Source organism: Gallus gallus, chromosome 6 (assembly GCF_016699485.2).
Source record: "Gallus gallus isolate bGalGal1 chromosome 6, bGalGal1.mat.broiler.GRCg7b, whole genome shotgun sequence".
NCBI lineage: Eukaryota > Metazoa > Chordata > Aves > Galliformes > Phasianidae > Gallus > Gallus gallus.
In genome coordinates this window covers 28,596,786-28,613,365 of record NC_052537.1, presented here as the reverse complement: position 1 = coordinate 28,613,365, position 16,580 = coordinate 28,596,786, and the positions used below count along the sequence as shown (strand labels likewise).

The 16,580-nt window shown below is 46.1% G+C and overlaps 1 protein-coding gene across 20 annotated transcripts in view; it reads left to right on the top strand.

Annotated features, from left to right (window-relative positions):
• Nucleotides 1–7,259, top strand: part of ABLIM1 (actin binding LIM protein 1) — a 182,314-nt gene extending 175,055 nt beyond the window's left edge. For all 20 annotated transcript variants that reach the window (NM_001159363.3, XM_040702464.2, XM_025151632.3 and 17 more), the window contains one exon: nucleotides 671–7,259. In NM_001159363.3, the coding sequence (NP_001152835.1) occupies nucleotides 671–784 (114 nt within the window). In that variant the 3' untranslated portion in view covers nucleotides 785–7,259. The remainder of the gene's footprint in view (nucleotides 1–670) is intronic.
• The last annotated feature ends 9,321 nt before the right edge of the window (nucleotides 7,260–16,580 follow it).

Sequence of the window (16,580 nt, the reverse complement as noted above, 5' to 3'; positions counted from 1 at the left end):
ACTGATTTACGTTTTTGGATACGATCATGTATCTACCTCATGAGAATTCAAGATGGTGTCATGTTAACACCAGAAGGAGGGACTTTCTCTGTCCAGTGCACTCTAGAGCAGAGGAGTAAGAGAGGTAACGCACACAAGACATGTTTCAGTTGTTGTAGAGGAATGTGCTGGGCAGTTAGGCTGGCCAGCCGTCTTTCTTCTCAAAGTTTGCAGTGTAGCACGTTCAAGCTGCAGCCCTTCAACAAAGCTCTCCTAAAACCCAGAGCCTGCGCTTTTGTGTGTGAATAGAGGTGACTAGCTAAAGTCTGGAGAGGGGCATGCAAGAGCTATTTCTTTTCTGTTATCTATCACTGCATGTTGGGTTACTTCAGACAACTTGTTTTTTTCCGTCTTGCTCATTCATCAACTGAAATAGTTCTTCCGATCCCCTTTGTAACCTTTCAGATGACGTTACAAATGGCAGAATGTTACTGGTGCACTGAGAATCCAGGTTCATTACAACTTGGATACATGTTTTGGTATTTCATCAAGCTTCTATCACTAGATCTTGCAGTGGTATCTAGAGTGACACAAAATCCCCTGAGGCACTCCTGTATCCTACTGTGTCTCTTTCAGCTTTGACTGACCATTGCCTTTTCTCCCCCCCCTCTTTTTGTTTCTTTTTCTAAAGCGTCACTTAGCACCTGAAGTTTTCCAAGAGATATTTGGCATGACGATACAGGAGTTTGACAAGTTACCTCTCTGGAGACGCAACGACATGAAGAAAAAAGCAAAACTCTTTTAATCTCCCTTTAAACAAACAACTGAAAATGATGCGTAGGATACTGTATCATACAACCCAAACTATTTGGAAGCAGCCACTTACCCACCAAAAAGGGAAAATCGCATAGTGGCACCTCTACACACAGCAATTGAACAAGACGAACCTTTGCCCTCCTGGAACACAGGGAGAAAATATCTGGGCTGAGAAACAACAGTGCTAATTTTCAGAGGTGTCGGCCTTTTACATGATAATGTACAAGATAGGAAACTTTTCTTCTCCCTCAATGATATTCCCTTTACTTCTCTCCATAACATGATGGAACTTTATTGCTAGAGCCAGGAAGTGCCCTTAGGATGCCTTGTAGACTAAAGTAGTTGTAACCACTCCAAGAACTGGAAAAGAAATATATATATATATAATATATATATATGTATGTGTGTTTGTGTGTGTGCGCACATGTATTTATATCTACTCACCTGTGTATGTATGTGTATATATGTGTATATATGGAGAGAACGATAGATACTCCATAGTGAAGGAGAAGTCCTTTGTAACACATCCATATGGTTATGTCCAGTCTTTCACACAACTGTTTCTTCACTGGCAATCTTTTGCAGCTGCATCTTCTTTGTGTGATACTATCTGCCAAGGTGGGCACTTGGCTCACCTACGTGCATACCAGTTGAATTCTTGGAAAGCGGACTCCTTGTATATATTTGCTAGGATATAGGAAGTGAATTGCTGTGTCTGTTGTCAGTCTTCCCTCTTCCACACTTTCTGCTTGAATTAATAAGGCTGGAGCTTAACCAGTCAAATAACATAAGATGACCTAAGTAATGGGAATGATGGAGAAGAGTCAGTTTTCTTGTAATTTAGTCCAGGAGATGGGTGGGTGAAGGTGGGAATGACAGAGTGAGAAAATGCTTTTTTAAGTGTGCCCTGCTTCACACCAGAGATTTTGGACAGACTCCTTGCTAGTAATTAATTACTGGTACAGCTCCTTAGACTGCAGTGGATTTTACGTCAGCAGGGAAGATGGTTCTCTGCAAGCCAACATACATTTTCATCCCTCTTTAGGAGGGATGTTTATGAATTAAAAGGTACCACCATGGTGCCATGCTTTGCCAATAGAGGCTTTTTGATTAAATTGCAGTTGCTGTTGTCAATATGGCACAGTGCATGGGGCCAAGCACTCCCTTTTTAGTTAATTTTTCACTTCTGCTTGGAAAAGAAGGTGCAGTATCTTTTTTTTCCTCTCTTGAAGCTTCAAAGCTCCAGCCTTGGTTATTTTTATTTCCCTTTGTGCCTGACTTGGTTTATGAAGACAGAGAAATCATGCAAAGTGGTTTCTGAGCTGCATTGAACTCCTTATTGCTTTCAGTCTTCTTCCACTATGTTGCAGCTTGAAAAATAACTGCCTATATATATATATATATCTTAACTGCTTCCGGGCAGGTCCTATACCGAGAAGGACATGAGCACCAAAGTAACTGAATGAATGCATTGTGGCTGCAGCATCAGCTTTTTCTCTTCCTTGATGCTTAACTGCCAATGCAAGCTGCACTAATGACCATCTCCTTGTATCGGAGAAAGTCATTTAGGTTCTGTGTCTGTCAAAGAATATCAAGGTTTCATTCTTTACGCAGAAACTTTTGGCACTGGAGGCATCAGAACCTTTGTATTTTCTGTTACATTAGACATTAGAGTTAAAATCTGGAAGTCAGGAAGAGGAAACAGTCCCATGTAGTTGTGAGGTTCACTATCACTGTGTTGAGTTCTATATGTCACCAAATGGCATTTTACCATGAAATGTGCAGGACAGCCCACATCCTGCCCCGTCTTTGCTGGTTTAGGAAGTCCTATTGGAGCAGATCACCGTGGTTCATGAGCTCCATGCTCTGGAGCTAAGTGAATGGTGAGTGCAAGGGGCGTGCTTGAGAATGTTCTCACATGCAGACCTGGCAGCATTGTCCCCACTGAACACAGGTCCTCACTGAACACTGTACCACGCCGTTGGGTGTGGTTTAGCTCTCTGGACTTCACTGAGATTACAGCAAGGATCAGTTCAACATGTTTTACTTCGTTTTTCAGAACAAGCATCTGAAATGGCTTTAGAGGAACACTGAGAAGCAAGTGGGAGCTAGGGGCACTGGCAGCTGGAGATGCATTTTTGAGTGATTGCTGAAACCACATCCATGCAATGGAAGGACAGCAGCATTTTACAGTCATAAGCTTTGTGAGCACTAGTCTCTGAAATTCGGTGCATGTTACCTGCAAATTGTGGCTTTATGTTGAGAAGAACACTTGGATTTGATCATTTAAAGCATTAATATTCTCCAAATTTTACCAATCCGTATCCTGTAGGTGATGCTGCACTGCTGCCGCTCCACAGTGGGCTTTGTAGGTATCTCAAGCCACCTTGACAACAGACCTTTCTGATCCGAAGGCTGCTGTCACAGTTGGGAGCTGCCAGCCCTCAGCTTTAGGTTGTTGGACAGTGTATGTGAATATCGTACCCAGTCATTCCAGAGATGACTAAGCCAGGTTGTCTCTCTCTTCTCAAAAAGAAAAAAGAAAAAAAAGAAAAAGAAAAGAACCCATTTCTCCAGCCTTTGAAAAATGACAAGATAATTGGTGTCTTGCCTTATCAGCTGAGAATTTAAAGTTGCAATTGCAGCGTGGGTAGGAATGAAGAGAAGCCAGCTTAGATGCTGCAGATACAATTAATCTCCTAACTGGATTTTTGGGCTGGTGCTGGTTCACGTCTTGCTGGTGTGGAACGTAGTCAGTTCACAGATGTAATACTGCTTTATTTCTGGTTGAGACCATGAGGATTTTCTGAGCATTAGTATCACGCCTATGCTTAATTGCTCTTAACCATCCCAGCCGCCTATAAGGAGATGCACCCCGAGAGGTCTCACACCCTGAATATGCTGCAGCCAGCAAGCATGTGTTTCTGCAGTGGGCTATTAGCAGTTGTCACTGCAGCACTTTCTCAACTTCAATCTGCTCTTCCAACTAATAAAAAGGGAAGTGCAGCCCCGGGGAGAATTGTCTTTGCAATCAGTGAATTATTTTCCTAGTATCAATCCAGTTGTGTATTGTTTGTTGGGCAGCTCTGCACTGTTGGACGATTCTTTGTAATTCCCCTCTCAATATTCCTTTGTGGCTGATAAATTTGAATAGTGTAATCCAACTTAGAGCTTTGTAACTAGACTTTAAATTATTCAGGAAATACTTAAGTGTGTAAGAACATGCCTTAAGTACACACTTAAGTACTTCTGTCTCCTGCAAAGCATCTGAGCTTCTGATGAAGTCCTATCAAACAGTGCTGTCAACAGTGTCTCTGCTGAGAGGACTGAAAACTGATTATCGCTTGTTTTTCTTCCCCTTTAGAAGAAAGGGGATTTAAGGGGCTTTAAGAAGGATAAGTAGAGACCTGTAAAAAGAGGTGTGCGGGATGGAATTAGAAAATAACCGTACACGTGTGCAAAACTGAATTATACACAGATGCAGTTGAGATGCTATGCGAGAAGTTAGCCTGGAATTTCCAACCAGCTGTGTTGAATAGACAGCCATAATTCTGTAATGCAGGTTGTCACTTACGGATGCCTGGTTCTGTGATCTATGGAGTGTGCAGGAGGCCAGGTCACTTTCCCACTTGAGAAAGCAGATTTGGAAATTACTAAACTGTCCACTATTTCTCAATGAAGTTACGTGATCTATTGTGGCCTCTGTTTAGGAAGCTGAATGTTAGCATCTCAACTCTGACAGTGTCCCATCCCAAGCTTGCTGAACTTTCTATACAACTGGAAGAGTAAGTTCTCGTGAAGCTCGCTCACAGAACTTCATGGTTTTGTTCTTTGTTACCGTTTCATGCTGGTGTCATTTAGGAGACATTTTAGTGGCATAACTCTCAGAAACATATTTTCGTTTTCAGTTTGGTTAGTAGCCTTTCATTAAACATAGTTTGTGATGCATCATGCACATAGCTGCAGCGTGCTGTGAAAGGTTAGACTAGGAAAACAGGAAGTTTCTTAATAGCTGCATGTGGAGGCAAGAGAGCTCTGTGGCTCCAGTAATGCTTTTAGTCCTGTCAAGACAGATGTCATCTCGCCTTACCAACTTGTCTGGGCCTAGCACTGAAGTACCCAGTACTCTTCCCTTGCTGCAATTAGTCTGAAACTAGACACGTTTTGAAGTGAAATCCCTTTCTGTAAGCCATGGCTGCTCCTGGAGCATCTCTTCCATGTCAGGTAATATCAGTGGGTGGAGAAGTATTAAGCTCTGGAGGTGGACAGGTGGAATAAACATAGAATCATAGAATATCCCAAGTTGGAAGGGTGGTGGTCCTGCCCCTGCACTCTGCACTGATGAGACCTCACCTGGAATATTGTGTCCAGATGTGGAGTCCTCAGTATGGGAGAGACACGGACCTGTTGGAGCACATCCAGAGGAGGGCCATAAAGTAATCCAAGGGATGAAACACCTCCCCTGCAAGGACAGGCTGAGAGAGCTGGAACTGTCTCTGGGGAGGCCTGAGAGCAGCCTTTCAGTATCTAAAGGGGGGCTGGAAGAAAGAAGGGGACAGACTCTTTAGCAGGGTCTGTTGTGGTAAGACAAGGGGAAATGGTTTCAAACTAAAAGAGGGGAGATTTAGATTGGAAATAAGGAAGAAGTTTTTTTACAGTAAGGGTGGTGAAGCACTGGCACAGGTTGCCCATGGGGGTGGTGGATCCTCATCCCTGGAGACATTTCAGGTGAGGCTGGACCAGGTGCTAAGCACCTGATGGAGCTGTAGGTGTCCCTGTTCGTTGCAGAGAAGTTGGATCAGATGACCTTTGAAGGTCACTTCCAACTCAAACAACTCTATGATTCTATGATCATCTAGTCCAAGCTTGATTTCTCCAGATTTTGCTGGAGTGGTGTTTAGAAGAAATGCATGCCAGTTTGTATTAGCTATTTCAGACTGTGGAGAAGTCACGTTTGGAGCATCTGTAGATTATGAGCATCTTTGCTCAAGTCAATGATAATAATGATGCATAAAACATGCAGGAAGCAAGAAAATCTACTGATCTGTGCTGAAGTGCCAGTCGTTCCCCAGCAGACTCTTAGGGCTTGGTCCCACAACCCCCTTTCACATTTGCTCAGGCCCAGGTCATGGTCCAGTTCTTTGCCAACACATCTGCTGGAGCCCAGCATTGTCTTCAGCGTAGACATGGAAGGAGTGATCTTGCCAACACATGGTGTGATTTTACACCACCGTTACGGAATGAAGAGCCTTTCTCTTAGTGTAGAAACACTCTGATCGCTGTGGGTCGCAGGACTGTTCTTGCTGGTGAGTTTTTCTCCTGACTTCTCCCACACAACTGTTTTGTGCTTGATTAAGTAGAAAACAAAACCTCTGTTACAATGCAAAGATGCTGAGATTTTAGTCAGACAACTCTGCAGGCAGGAGCCATGTGATGCTGGCAGTTGGCATAGAGGGAATAAGTGTTATTAACTTTAATGTGAGCATCAGTGCAGGAAGTGGGAATCTAATTGGCCATTAATGTTATTTGCCTGTATGCAAAATAAATTATTTGTTGCCCAAAGGGCTTCTAACAGGGAAATAGATTTCTGCTAATGATTTCCTCAAAAATGCTTGTCCACGTGAAGAGGTGCTCCTTGTACGAGCACCATGATCTTTCTTTTGAGGTAAAAAGAAATGACTGAAGGCAAGCAGTAACCTGGTATGCCAGAAATCACTATAGTTATGAGTGCTTCTCCCAGGACTTGTAAAGCTGAGGCCCACAGGACCTTGCTCCTAGGCATTAGGAAATGAAGCGTAGAAAGACTTGAAGAAGCAGAAGCAAATCCCAGCGGTGCCTTACCGGGCTGTGCCTGGCTCCCTTGGGCGCTCTGACTGGTCCCCCAGTGCAAACCCACTGCAGTCAGTGGATTCTCTCACTGACATCTGCACACTTGGGAGCAGGCAGGCTCTTTTCATCTGTCGAGACCAGAAAAGTCTCAGAGTATCACCATTGGGTCTGTCTTGTCCAGACAATGCAACTCGGTCATTGCTGACAACTCTTCCTGTAAGAGGGCCTTACAGCTGGGACTTTTTTTTTTTTTAAGCTTTGGAAACTGAAACTAATTTTTTTCAAAGGTATATTTTATTTTTAAAAAGTAGATTTTGGTGATAGGATTTTTTTATTTTATTTTATTTTTTCTTTTCTCCTCCCTCTGCATGTTACAAACCAGCGTTCCGGGGAGGTGTCCCTGTGTTTCCCACTCATCTGTGAGATAGCTCTCTCTGAGTCTCTCTGTAAAAATGAGTCGATGTCTTGTAAGTCTGCTTGTATGCATAACGAACAGTTGAGCTGGGTTGCTGTTCCGTACAATTAGTGTTTCAACTGTCATACTGCAAACAGCACATACTGCACTCCTGTGCCACTGTAATCTGCATCACTGTTGTACTCAAGTCAATGAATAAAGTTTGAAGCTTTATTCTTAATTGCTGGGTTCATGTAGTCTCATTTATTTGTGGTTTTTTTTTTCTTTCATCTTGCAGAGCTGTATCACAGTCTCCTTAGAAAACAGGTTGTGCTCTCAGGAAGGACACAGGTGAGACACAAATGTCCAGCCAGACCAAAGCAGATGAACAAAATTGCATGGTTTCAGTAAACAGCTGACCAAGCATTCTAGAATGGACACGAGCTTCTGGTAACCATATTACTAAAGTATCTATTCTGCAAACCACATAGGAGTGTTAATGCTGTGTGGTTAGTTGGTGGTTTAGAAGGAGCAGAGATAACAGCAAGTTCAGGTAGGTGATATTATTACATTGTCTTCACAGCATAAATAGCTTCCTTTCTCTACCCTTGTGAGCTCAGCTAGAATTTTAGTCCCTAATATGAAGTTTCTGTGTCTTAGCGTTTTAAATTAGGTGTTTGTCTAACTGCTGTTCGCATATGCCCAGCTTTGTGCTGGGTGTAGAAGACAGGGGAAGGTGCCATTACAAGAAATGGGGCCATAAAACATCCCTGGGTGTGCTGAATGGCCGTGTCTCCAGAAGACCCAGCAGCAGGGTTGGGCACACCCATGGCCTAGGAAGAAGGAAATGTTGAGGGACTTTGCTCATTAGTACACACAGATATGCCCTGGGAAAGGAGCCATGCATACACAGCTCTGGTAGGTGACCTGCTGTACATCTCCACTGAATTAGCATGAGCCTCCTGCAGTTATGGGACCTGGAGCAACCAGAGCTGGAGCCTCATTAGGACTGGCCTTTGAGCTTGTTTGTTAAAGGGGATGGGGTGTGCGGTGGTGTTATTATTTGAAGTGAAGCCACTGGGAATCAATCCTAAGAAAAACCTCAGGGTGGGAAAGAATCGTGCTCCAGGCCATCGATCATCTGAGTGCAGTCCTCAGTTCAGGAGCAGGAGTGGGACAGCACACATCACAGAATCACCGGGTGGTTTGGATTGGAAGGGTCCTTAAAGAACATCCATACCATGGGGAGGAACACCTCTCACCAGACCAGGCTGCCCTGGGCCCCAGCCAGCCTGAACTTGAGCACTTCCAGGGATGGGGCATCCACAGCTTCTCTGGGCAACCTGTTCTTCTAGGATCTGTCCACTGTCAACCACAGAGAAGGAAAAAAATCAAGTCTCCTTTTCACATTTAGTCATGGAAAAATCCACTTCCCAGCTTTCAGCTCCTTCCTTGTAGGAGCAGTTACCATCTGCTGCCAGCCCTAGGACATCTCTGGCCAGCCAGGCCATGGAGGTCCCCACCAGCAGCCCCCAGCTCAAGTCCTAGGTTTCCCTTTTCCTTTCTTTCTTTCTTTCTTATTTTGTTAGACCGTTTTTCCCTGCTCCCCTCCTCCCCACAAATAATGTGAGGTTTATGACCCCTGAGTAATGGCTGAGGAATGCACTGCATCCTACAGCATCCCAAGGCATCTGGCAATGGGAATCTTCACAGCATGTCAAAAATACACAGATAATACCACTGTAAATAGCTCAGATCAAAACAAGTCAAATGTCAGTGCTAATTTGCTGTCAAGTATATAGTCCAAGACCACTTCCTCACGCACAAAGAGAAACCCAGTTCCTGAGTGTGGCTTGCTGTGCTGTCACAGAAGCTCTCTCCCCAGCTCAGAATGAACAAGAGCAGTTGGGTTTTTTCCCTCGCTGGTCTTTTTTTTTTTTCCATAGTTTTTGTGCTGTCCGTTGCTGAGTCTTGAGGCTGGGAAATGAAACTTCAATCTCGCCTGCCATTTTTCTATTGTAAGAAAGGACTCTTGGGAAAGATATTTACTGTTTTCTATGGCTCAGTCAGAGGGCGAGAGAGGAAAGTTGTTCCCATTACAAAGCATTTTTTCACATAGGCTCACTTTTATTTTCTAAGGACTTGGAGATTAAAGAGCCAGCAGCACTGGAACAGGAAGCTCACTGTACGTCCAAAGGTCAGGTGGGTCTCAGACAGCCACGGTTTCCAGTTCTCTTTTATACACACACTGCAGATTGAAATGTACGTCCCGGGCTGGACGTAGCCATGGTAGTGACGGGGGCCCATGGGCTGGGGGGGAAAGGAGGAGCGAGGCAGTGCAGGGCAGCCCCTCCTCGGGCTGCGGTTTCACAAGATGAGGACTGGGCTGCTCAGCCGGCCCAAGGTGTTCCCACGCCCTCGCAGCTCCTTCCTGCCATCAGATATGTCAGCAGGACTGTTTGTGGGTCGCTTTCCATGACATGCGGGAACCGATCCTGCTTAGAAAAACATTTAGTTTTTATTTTGTTCCATGCTTTTGTTTTTCTTTAATCGAGTCGGTTCCCTGCCTTGACAAACGCAGTCGCCTCACTAAACAGTCGTGCTGGCACAAAAAAATGGGGTCAGGCACAAGGGGGTGGTGGGGTATGAGAGTGTTAGAGCACAGTACTTCAAACACAGGGGTAATGTGCACGCTGTATCCCGAAATCAGTGTCAGAGGGCAGGTAAGGGCCCTCCCTTTGCTCTGCAGCCCATCGGCACACTCACACTTTCTATTACTAAGGAGTCATCAAGTAAGGTACCATCGTTTCCAAGATCTCTGAGGTTCACACTACCAGACTTGGATGTATTTGCAAAGCCAGGAGCATTTCACCTGCTGACCCAGGCTGAGAAAGGGAAGAAGCGAAGAAACAGACTAAGAGCAACACTGTCTTGAATCCTCTGGAGGAGATGGCTATATCATCACAAGAGTAAGCCAGGGGCAAATTGGTGCTGCATGGAGAGCCATGGTCCTAATGCATTATCCTGTGTCCTGGCTGCTGCTGGAGACCAGGACCATGCTCCAGTGCAAGGGGATTTAGTTCCCACATCTATTTTTTCCTTTCTGATATTCCTCCCCATCTTGTGACTGGACATCAAGTCAGGAGATGTAAGTTCAGTGCTTGTAGCTTTCTGAACTTGGACAAGTCACTGACGTTTTCTAGGGTTCAGGTTTCCCTCATACTCTCTGTAGTCTGCTTTTGCCAAAGAGAGCCACGATGCAGCCCAGGACTTGATCCAGTCTGCAAGGCAGGTTAACCCCAGCCAAGGCTTTTGATTGAATGGTGCATCAACCAGTGTGGCCAGAAGCTGTTGCTTACTTCTTTTGCTTACCTTGTTAGACTCCAGTCAGTGTGGGAACAACGGAGGCAGGGTCTGTGGGACAGCAGGATTAGGCTCACATCAGATATGTTAATGTAGAAAGCATTGTGCGTTGTCCGTGCGTTATTGTCTCTGCAAGGGGCTTTGCTGAAGTAGAGTCTCCATCCTGTCACGTTGGGTTATGACAACCTTAAGATGGGTGTAGGGGTGGATGGAGAAAGGGTTGAGCTCTGAGCCCCATACAGTCTGTGCTGGATTAGTATTCAGGGCAGAAGATGAGATGGGGCCTCTGCTGGATGCTCTTGACTTGATGGGTGTTACATTATCTTTGCTAAAACTGGACAGTGCTGCTGAGACAGCTGCTCTTCTGACAGGGTGGTCTCTGCAGAGTAGAGCTCTTCTTACCGAAATTCCTGCTTTCCGTAACTGTAAGAGTGAGGGGCTGAATGCAAATGAACATTGCATCCTGGGGCAACACAGTGCGGAAACACCAAAAGGCAAATCAGGTCTGGCAGGAGCAGACTGACTTGGAGACTGTCTGTTGAAGGTCAGCATATCATGCTTGGGAGTAGATCCATTACTCATTATCCCATTATTTGGGATATCCCAGCGCCCATGGCACCAGGTTCTAGAGAGGAGCATTGGTTGTAGAACCAATTTTCTGGATGAGCCCATTCAAGCTGCCAGAAGCAGTGCCCTACCTAGGTTGGCTCTTCTGGATGTAGGATATGTACTGCAGAAGAAACAAAATGCAGCTGAGTCCATTCAAGGAATTCACTGACACTGATGCTTTGAGGTCTTTATGTGAACCGAAGGGACTGCTGTGAAACAGGAGACAAGCTAATAATCAAAACAGGTTTTACAATGAATGAACTGCTGCTGAGAAATGCCTACTTTACAGCCTTGATGCCATGCTGATGTTAAATGACTGCCAGGAGCAAACTCTGCAGTATCTCAGTTAGCTCTTACCCTAATTACCGTTTACAGAGAAGTCCCAGCTAGATGAATGAGGATTGCAGTATAAAAGACTTTTAAGCAAGATTTATTGATGTGACTCCATGAATAATTCTCCTAGCGATGATGCATTTAAGAGTACAGATTCTGGGGGAGGAGGGAAGCCAGATATTCGGAATCATGTAAAAGAGTGTTTTATTTTTACACAGTGGCTTTGCTGTTTTTCCTACACCACCACACCTCTGGGGGGAAAACAAAAAGGAAAAAAAAAAAAAGATGCAACCCTCTTGCTGGCCAGGTTTTTGAAAAAAATAAATTGAGTGGTTGTCAACTTCATTGGAGCCAACAAATGCCACCTCGTGAACGTGATCTGCAGTTGTGTTCAGGCAGTCCTGAGCGCACCGCTGCAACGCTCTGACTTTGCTACCAACACTCGGCATCCAGGTTTGGTTTTTCCGTGGCTGAGTAATTGTTCTGCTTCCTGAAAAGTGCATTTGCGCTCCTTCTCACCCCAGAGCAATGCCAGCACAGGACCTGGGAGAGCTTTCCTGTGCTCTGAGAGTTCCAGTGACGATGGTATGAGTGGGGCAGGCCCAGCTGCCACACGGTGGGTACAAAACCTCGGTCAGGTTATCTCACTGAGGGACTGAACTAAACTATACCATACCAAAGGCACTTGAAGCATGAATGTTCAGTAAGATTTCCGGAGGTCTCCTTGGAGATGGGAAGCCATTACTGCTCATCACCTCTCCTCAGTGCTGGGGGTGCTGCTGTCAGACATGTGCAGGTCTTATGCAAGCAACCTTCCTTGTTGGTTGAGCTGTGGTAGCTCACTTTGCACGAAGCAGTGCAGTAACAACCATAGTGTTTGGTGAGTGGCCAGTGAGAAACACAGTGGCAAACGTGCTGCAAAGAGGCGCTGTGAAAAAATCTCTAGCTGTACTTTCTGTACTGAGAATTGCCCATTAGCAGAAACCTCATCCTGTAGCAGAACCTACACATCTCCTCACTGTGTCATCTACCCCACGCTGCTGTGACCTAGAAGGGTGGCTGCAGCCCTCCGCTCCCTGGGGAAGGGCAGTGGGGGCCTGGAAAAATGGGACGTGGTGGGGCACTGCTCCTGCCACTTGTATGTGGGGTGACGTGCACCATCGCCTAGCTCAGCCTGTGGCCACCCCTGTGGCCTGTGCTCCTGATCCACTCTCAGTGTCATCCCCCCCCACCTCCCCCTACCTCCAAAAAATCCATTTCTGGGCACCTGGCCTGCAGTGTGAAACAGCCTTTGTGCGATATTTTGTCAGCTACAAATAATTGAAAAAGGCCTACATAAAGTCCTAATTGTGCCACAGAACAGGCTCTTCAGTCATCCATCTTCCTATTAAACTTGCGAATTTCAGCTCCTCAGCCCTGTCGGAGTTATTTTCCCCTTCCCCTCCTTCTTCTTTTAAGCTTCTATTTATATTCTCTCAGTTGTCTCTGCCAGAAGATCTCATGTGGATACATTAGGCCTTTTCAAAAGGGAAGTTGGATTACAGCGATTTTTCTCCCCGTAGGACACAACAGCTTCATCCTTCATAACAGAGCAATACACTATAACTTCATTATGGATGGCATGAAGCTAGCCTATTTAAACAGAATGCTTAATGATAGTCGGGAAGGCAGCAGAAATTCAATTCCACTGGTCTACGTGGGAAAAGGGAAACTGTGCTTTTGGTATTTACTGAGGCTGACTTCTTGACTCTTAATGAAAGTCTCTTTTCACAGGAAAAAAAAGAACATGTAAGATTCGACTGACACAGGTGAGATCTGCTACCTGCTGGTTGCTTCCACTTTGTCAGGTAGTGCGACTGGCACAAAGTGATGTTAACAGCTGACCTGGTGTCTGGGTATTGGGCTCCTCCATAGTGCTTGACCACCCCTGGAACAACATGCAGGGTCTTGGTGCTCTCCTGCAGGGACCACAGGTTTTAGGCTTCTTCCTTCTCCACTTCAGCAGCACTGACCTCCGAAGTGTGCCCTGCTTGTTGACTTTGGCTGGGTAGAAGTGCCTTAGGCTAAGGAGACGGACTGAAGAAAACCTCATTTGGGGAAAATGCCAGAATAAACAGCCTTCTGTGAGCCCACAGTTGACATCAGACCACAAATTGTGGTGATGATGGGGGAGGCTTAACAAAAAATCCCAGCAAAAATGTAGCAAGATGTAGAAATTAGTGTTTTCCCATATTTTGAGAAAACCGAGTAAGTTTTAGTGGTGCCAAACGATGCTAAAAGGTCAGCCCTGTCAAAGGTGAGTCCTTCCCTGACAGCTTGAGAGTCCACACATTATTTGTGTACCTGGGAGAGCCTGCTCCACACTGGTTTACCAGTAAAATCCATACGTGTGGTTGAGGTTTCTAGTATTTGAAAGATGATATCTCATCCCTTCTAAAACTAAAACAGTGGCTAATTATGTATCAGGAATCTGTATCAGAAACTTTTAGGAAGCTTACAGACATGTCCTGTAGTGACTGTGAGCATTGTGTGCTGAAATGCAATGTATTGATCCCCTGCAAGGCCAGCTGGTGGGAGCATCCCCATATGGAGTTTAGAGGGGAAAACTGAATGTTTTTCACTTCTTTTCCTGGTATTGAACACTTAAAAAGGAAAGCCCGGGGCTTCCCTGGAGGCAAACAAGGGTCTGCAATGGAAAATAAGTATAAGGCTCTGGGATGAATAAATGCCCAGGCTGTTGAGCACACTGTCCAGTCAGCGTGTCTCACGCTTTGGCTAGAAGTAGGTACTGTGTCTGTCAAGGGAGAGAAAGTCATCCGTGCTCTCTGTGATTTGTTCTGGAAGCAGTTTGGACTCAACAACTGCAAAGGAAATGTCAGAGAATAGGAAGCCAAGAGCAGCTCATCAAAAAGACATCTGGTCCTGCTGTCCTTAATGGTAAATCCCCCCTCGCTCCAGCCACTCTTCCCAGCCATGCTCTTTTGAAACAGTTAATGTTTGAGAGAATCCAAAACATTGCTGGAATGTATCAGCCACAAAGCTTTTGTATATCCCAGCAGCTGAACAACTCTGGTTTTGTTTGTGTTAGGGCTGATTTTCTTGCCTTTCATCGAGGTGAACATCAGAAATGGCTGGAGAGCAGACAGCGGAGTGACACCAGTGTGAGGCTGGTTTAAGCTGGGGGAGGATTTGACCATCTCTTTTATGGACACAATCATGAAGCACTTCACAGGGGAGCAAGAAGACCTCGAAAGGGTCACCCATGGGCAGGATGGTTGCAGGCCTTCTGAAATGAGGGGTTCATGTGCTGTTCTCCAGCAGCGTACTCCTATTCCACCAAGTGGGTTTGCTTGCAACCACCTTTTCCTTACTGGCTGAGCCCTTCCAGGCTCCCAGTGCTTCCCTGGAAGCAAGGGCAGATCTGATCTGCTGAAAGCACCCACAAATGTTACCTCTGGGGAAAGAAGCTCCTGAGTGTGTAAGCAGGGTTCTTAGCACAGCTCTGCAGTAAAGTCACCTGGCAATGACATTTACTGCAGCTGGTCTCGCATGGGATGTAGGGCCTTGGATTGTATCAACCAGGACAATGTGCTGTGCAGGTCTGCATTTGGGAAAAAACAAAAACATTTAGTGTCACCTATGAATAAAGTAGAGGATTGGGATTGTGCTTCTGCACAAAGTATTTAGCAAATGTTGGAGTTTGCTTAGGCTTGTGTGTGTGTACTTGATTCCTTCTCTGTTCCACAGCCAGCTGAAGTGTGAAAATGAGAGTCTGCAAGGCCAGAGAGGCAGAACCTATGTGGTACACCAAGACTAACTTGAGACAAAGGTGTCTGGCAGCCACTGAAAGCCACAGCAGAGTACTTCAGCAAAAACCCAAACAGGATGATCTTGGCCCTCAAGGCTTGTCACAAATAAGTAATTGCTAATACTAATTATAACTAATAACCATCTCAAATAATAAGGGGAAAAAAAAGCAAGAAATACATGGGTATGCACGTAGATGGCTGTTGCTTTATTGATTCCAAGAAGCTCCAGCGTGAAAACCAGCACACAGGTGTGTGCACTGCCTGGGCAGAGTATTTCTGCATGTCAGCACCCACCCTGCGAATATTGGCTCCTTGCAAACATTTCCCAATGTTATTAAGCCCCTGAAGCAGCCGTGGGATGTCAGTGTCCTCATCACAGCCAGGAGCGGGGCAATGGGGCCTAGCAGGTCCGTAAGGGCTCAGGGGCCCAAAGACAGGAATCTCGGGTATCTGCTGCCTTGATGTTTCACATCATCTTTAATTAGTTTGTTTAACTGCTATTATCCTTCATTATGCTTGTTGAGTTCAGAATGAGTACCCACCTGCTTGGAGGCATGGGCACGCCTCAGGAGTTTGCCAGCCCAGGGCAGCAGAGCTGGGTTTTGAGAACTGCACTTAGTTTTAAGCTGTTGGCGCGGGGACAAGTCAAACCTAACTGAAACTTCTCCGGAGCTGGAAGATTTCTACAGTCTCCACGTATGTTGCCTGTTGTAACTCTGGGCCATGAAATAACCTGGGTTGGAAGGCACCTTAAACCCTCCTGCTGTGGGCAGCAACACCGCCCACCACGTCTGGCTGCACAGGGCCCCCCCTGCCTGGTGCTGAGCACCACCGGGGATGGGGCACCCACAGCTCTGGGCAGCACTGCCAGGGCCTCATCATCCTCACTGGAAAGAATTTCTTACTCATAGCTAATCTAAATCTAAATGAGAAGACCTCGTTGTGTCCTTCCAGTACTTGAGGGGAGCTTATATGCAGGAGGGGGAATGACTTTTATACAGTCTAACAGCGACAGGACAATGGGGAATGGCTATAAACTAAAAGAGGAGAGATTTAAGTTAGATGTTAGGAAGACATTCTGTACTCAGAGGCAGTGAGGCACTGGCAGTGCTGCCCATAGAGCTGTGGGTGCCCCTTCTCTGGGGGTGCTCAGGTTGGGTGGGGCTCTGAGCGCTGATCCGGTGGGAGGCACCCAGCCCATGGCAGGGGTGGGACCGGGTGATCTTTGGGGATGCTTCCAACCTCAGCCATGCTGTGATTCTATGACCCCAGGGGCACACCGCCGAGAGAGCGGCTCTGTGCAGGAGGCAGCCCTTCCCAGGGAACCTCGGCAAAGCTGCTGGGAGACAGGGCACGGGCTCAGCGCCTCGGGGCTACGACCGGGGACTGCCCCAGGAACGGGGCACGGCTGCTCCATCCCGGCTGCTCCATCCCGTCGCGGCGCTCTC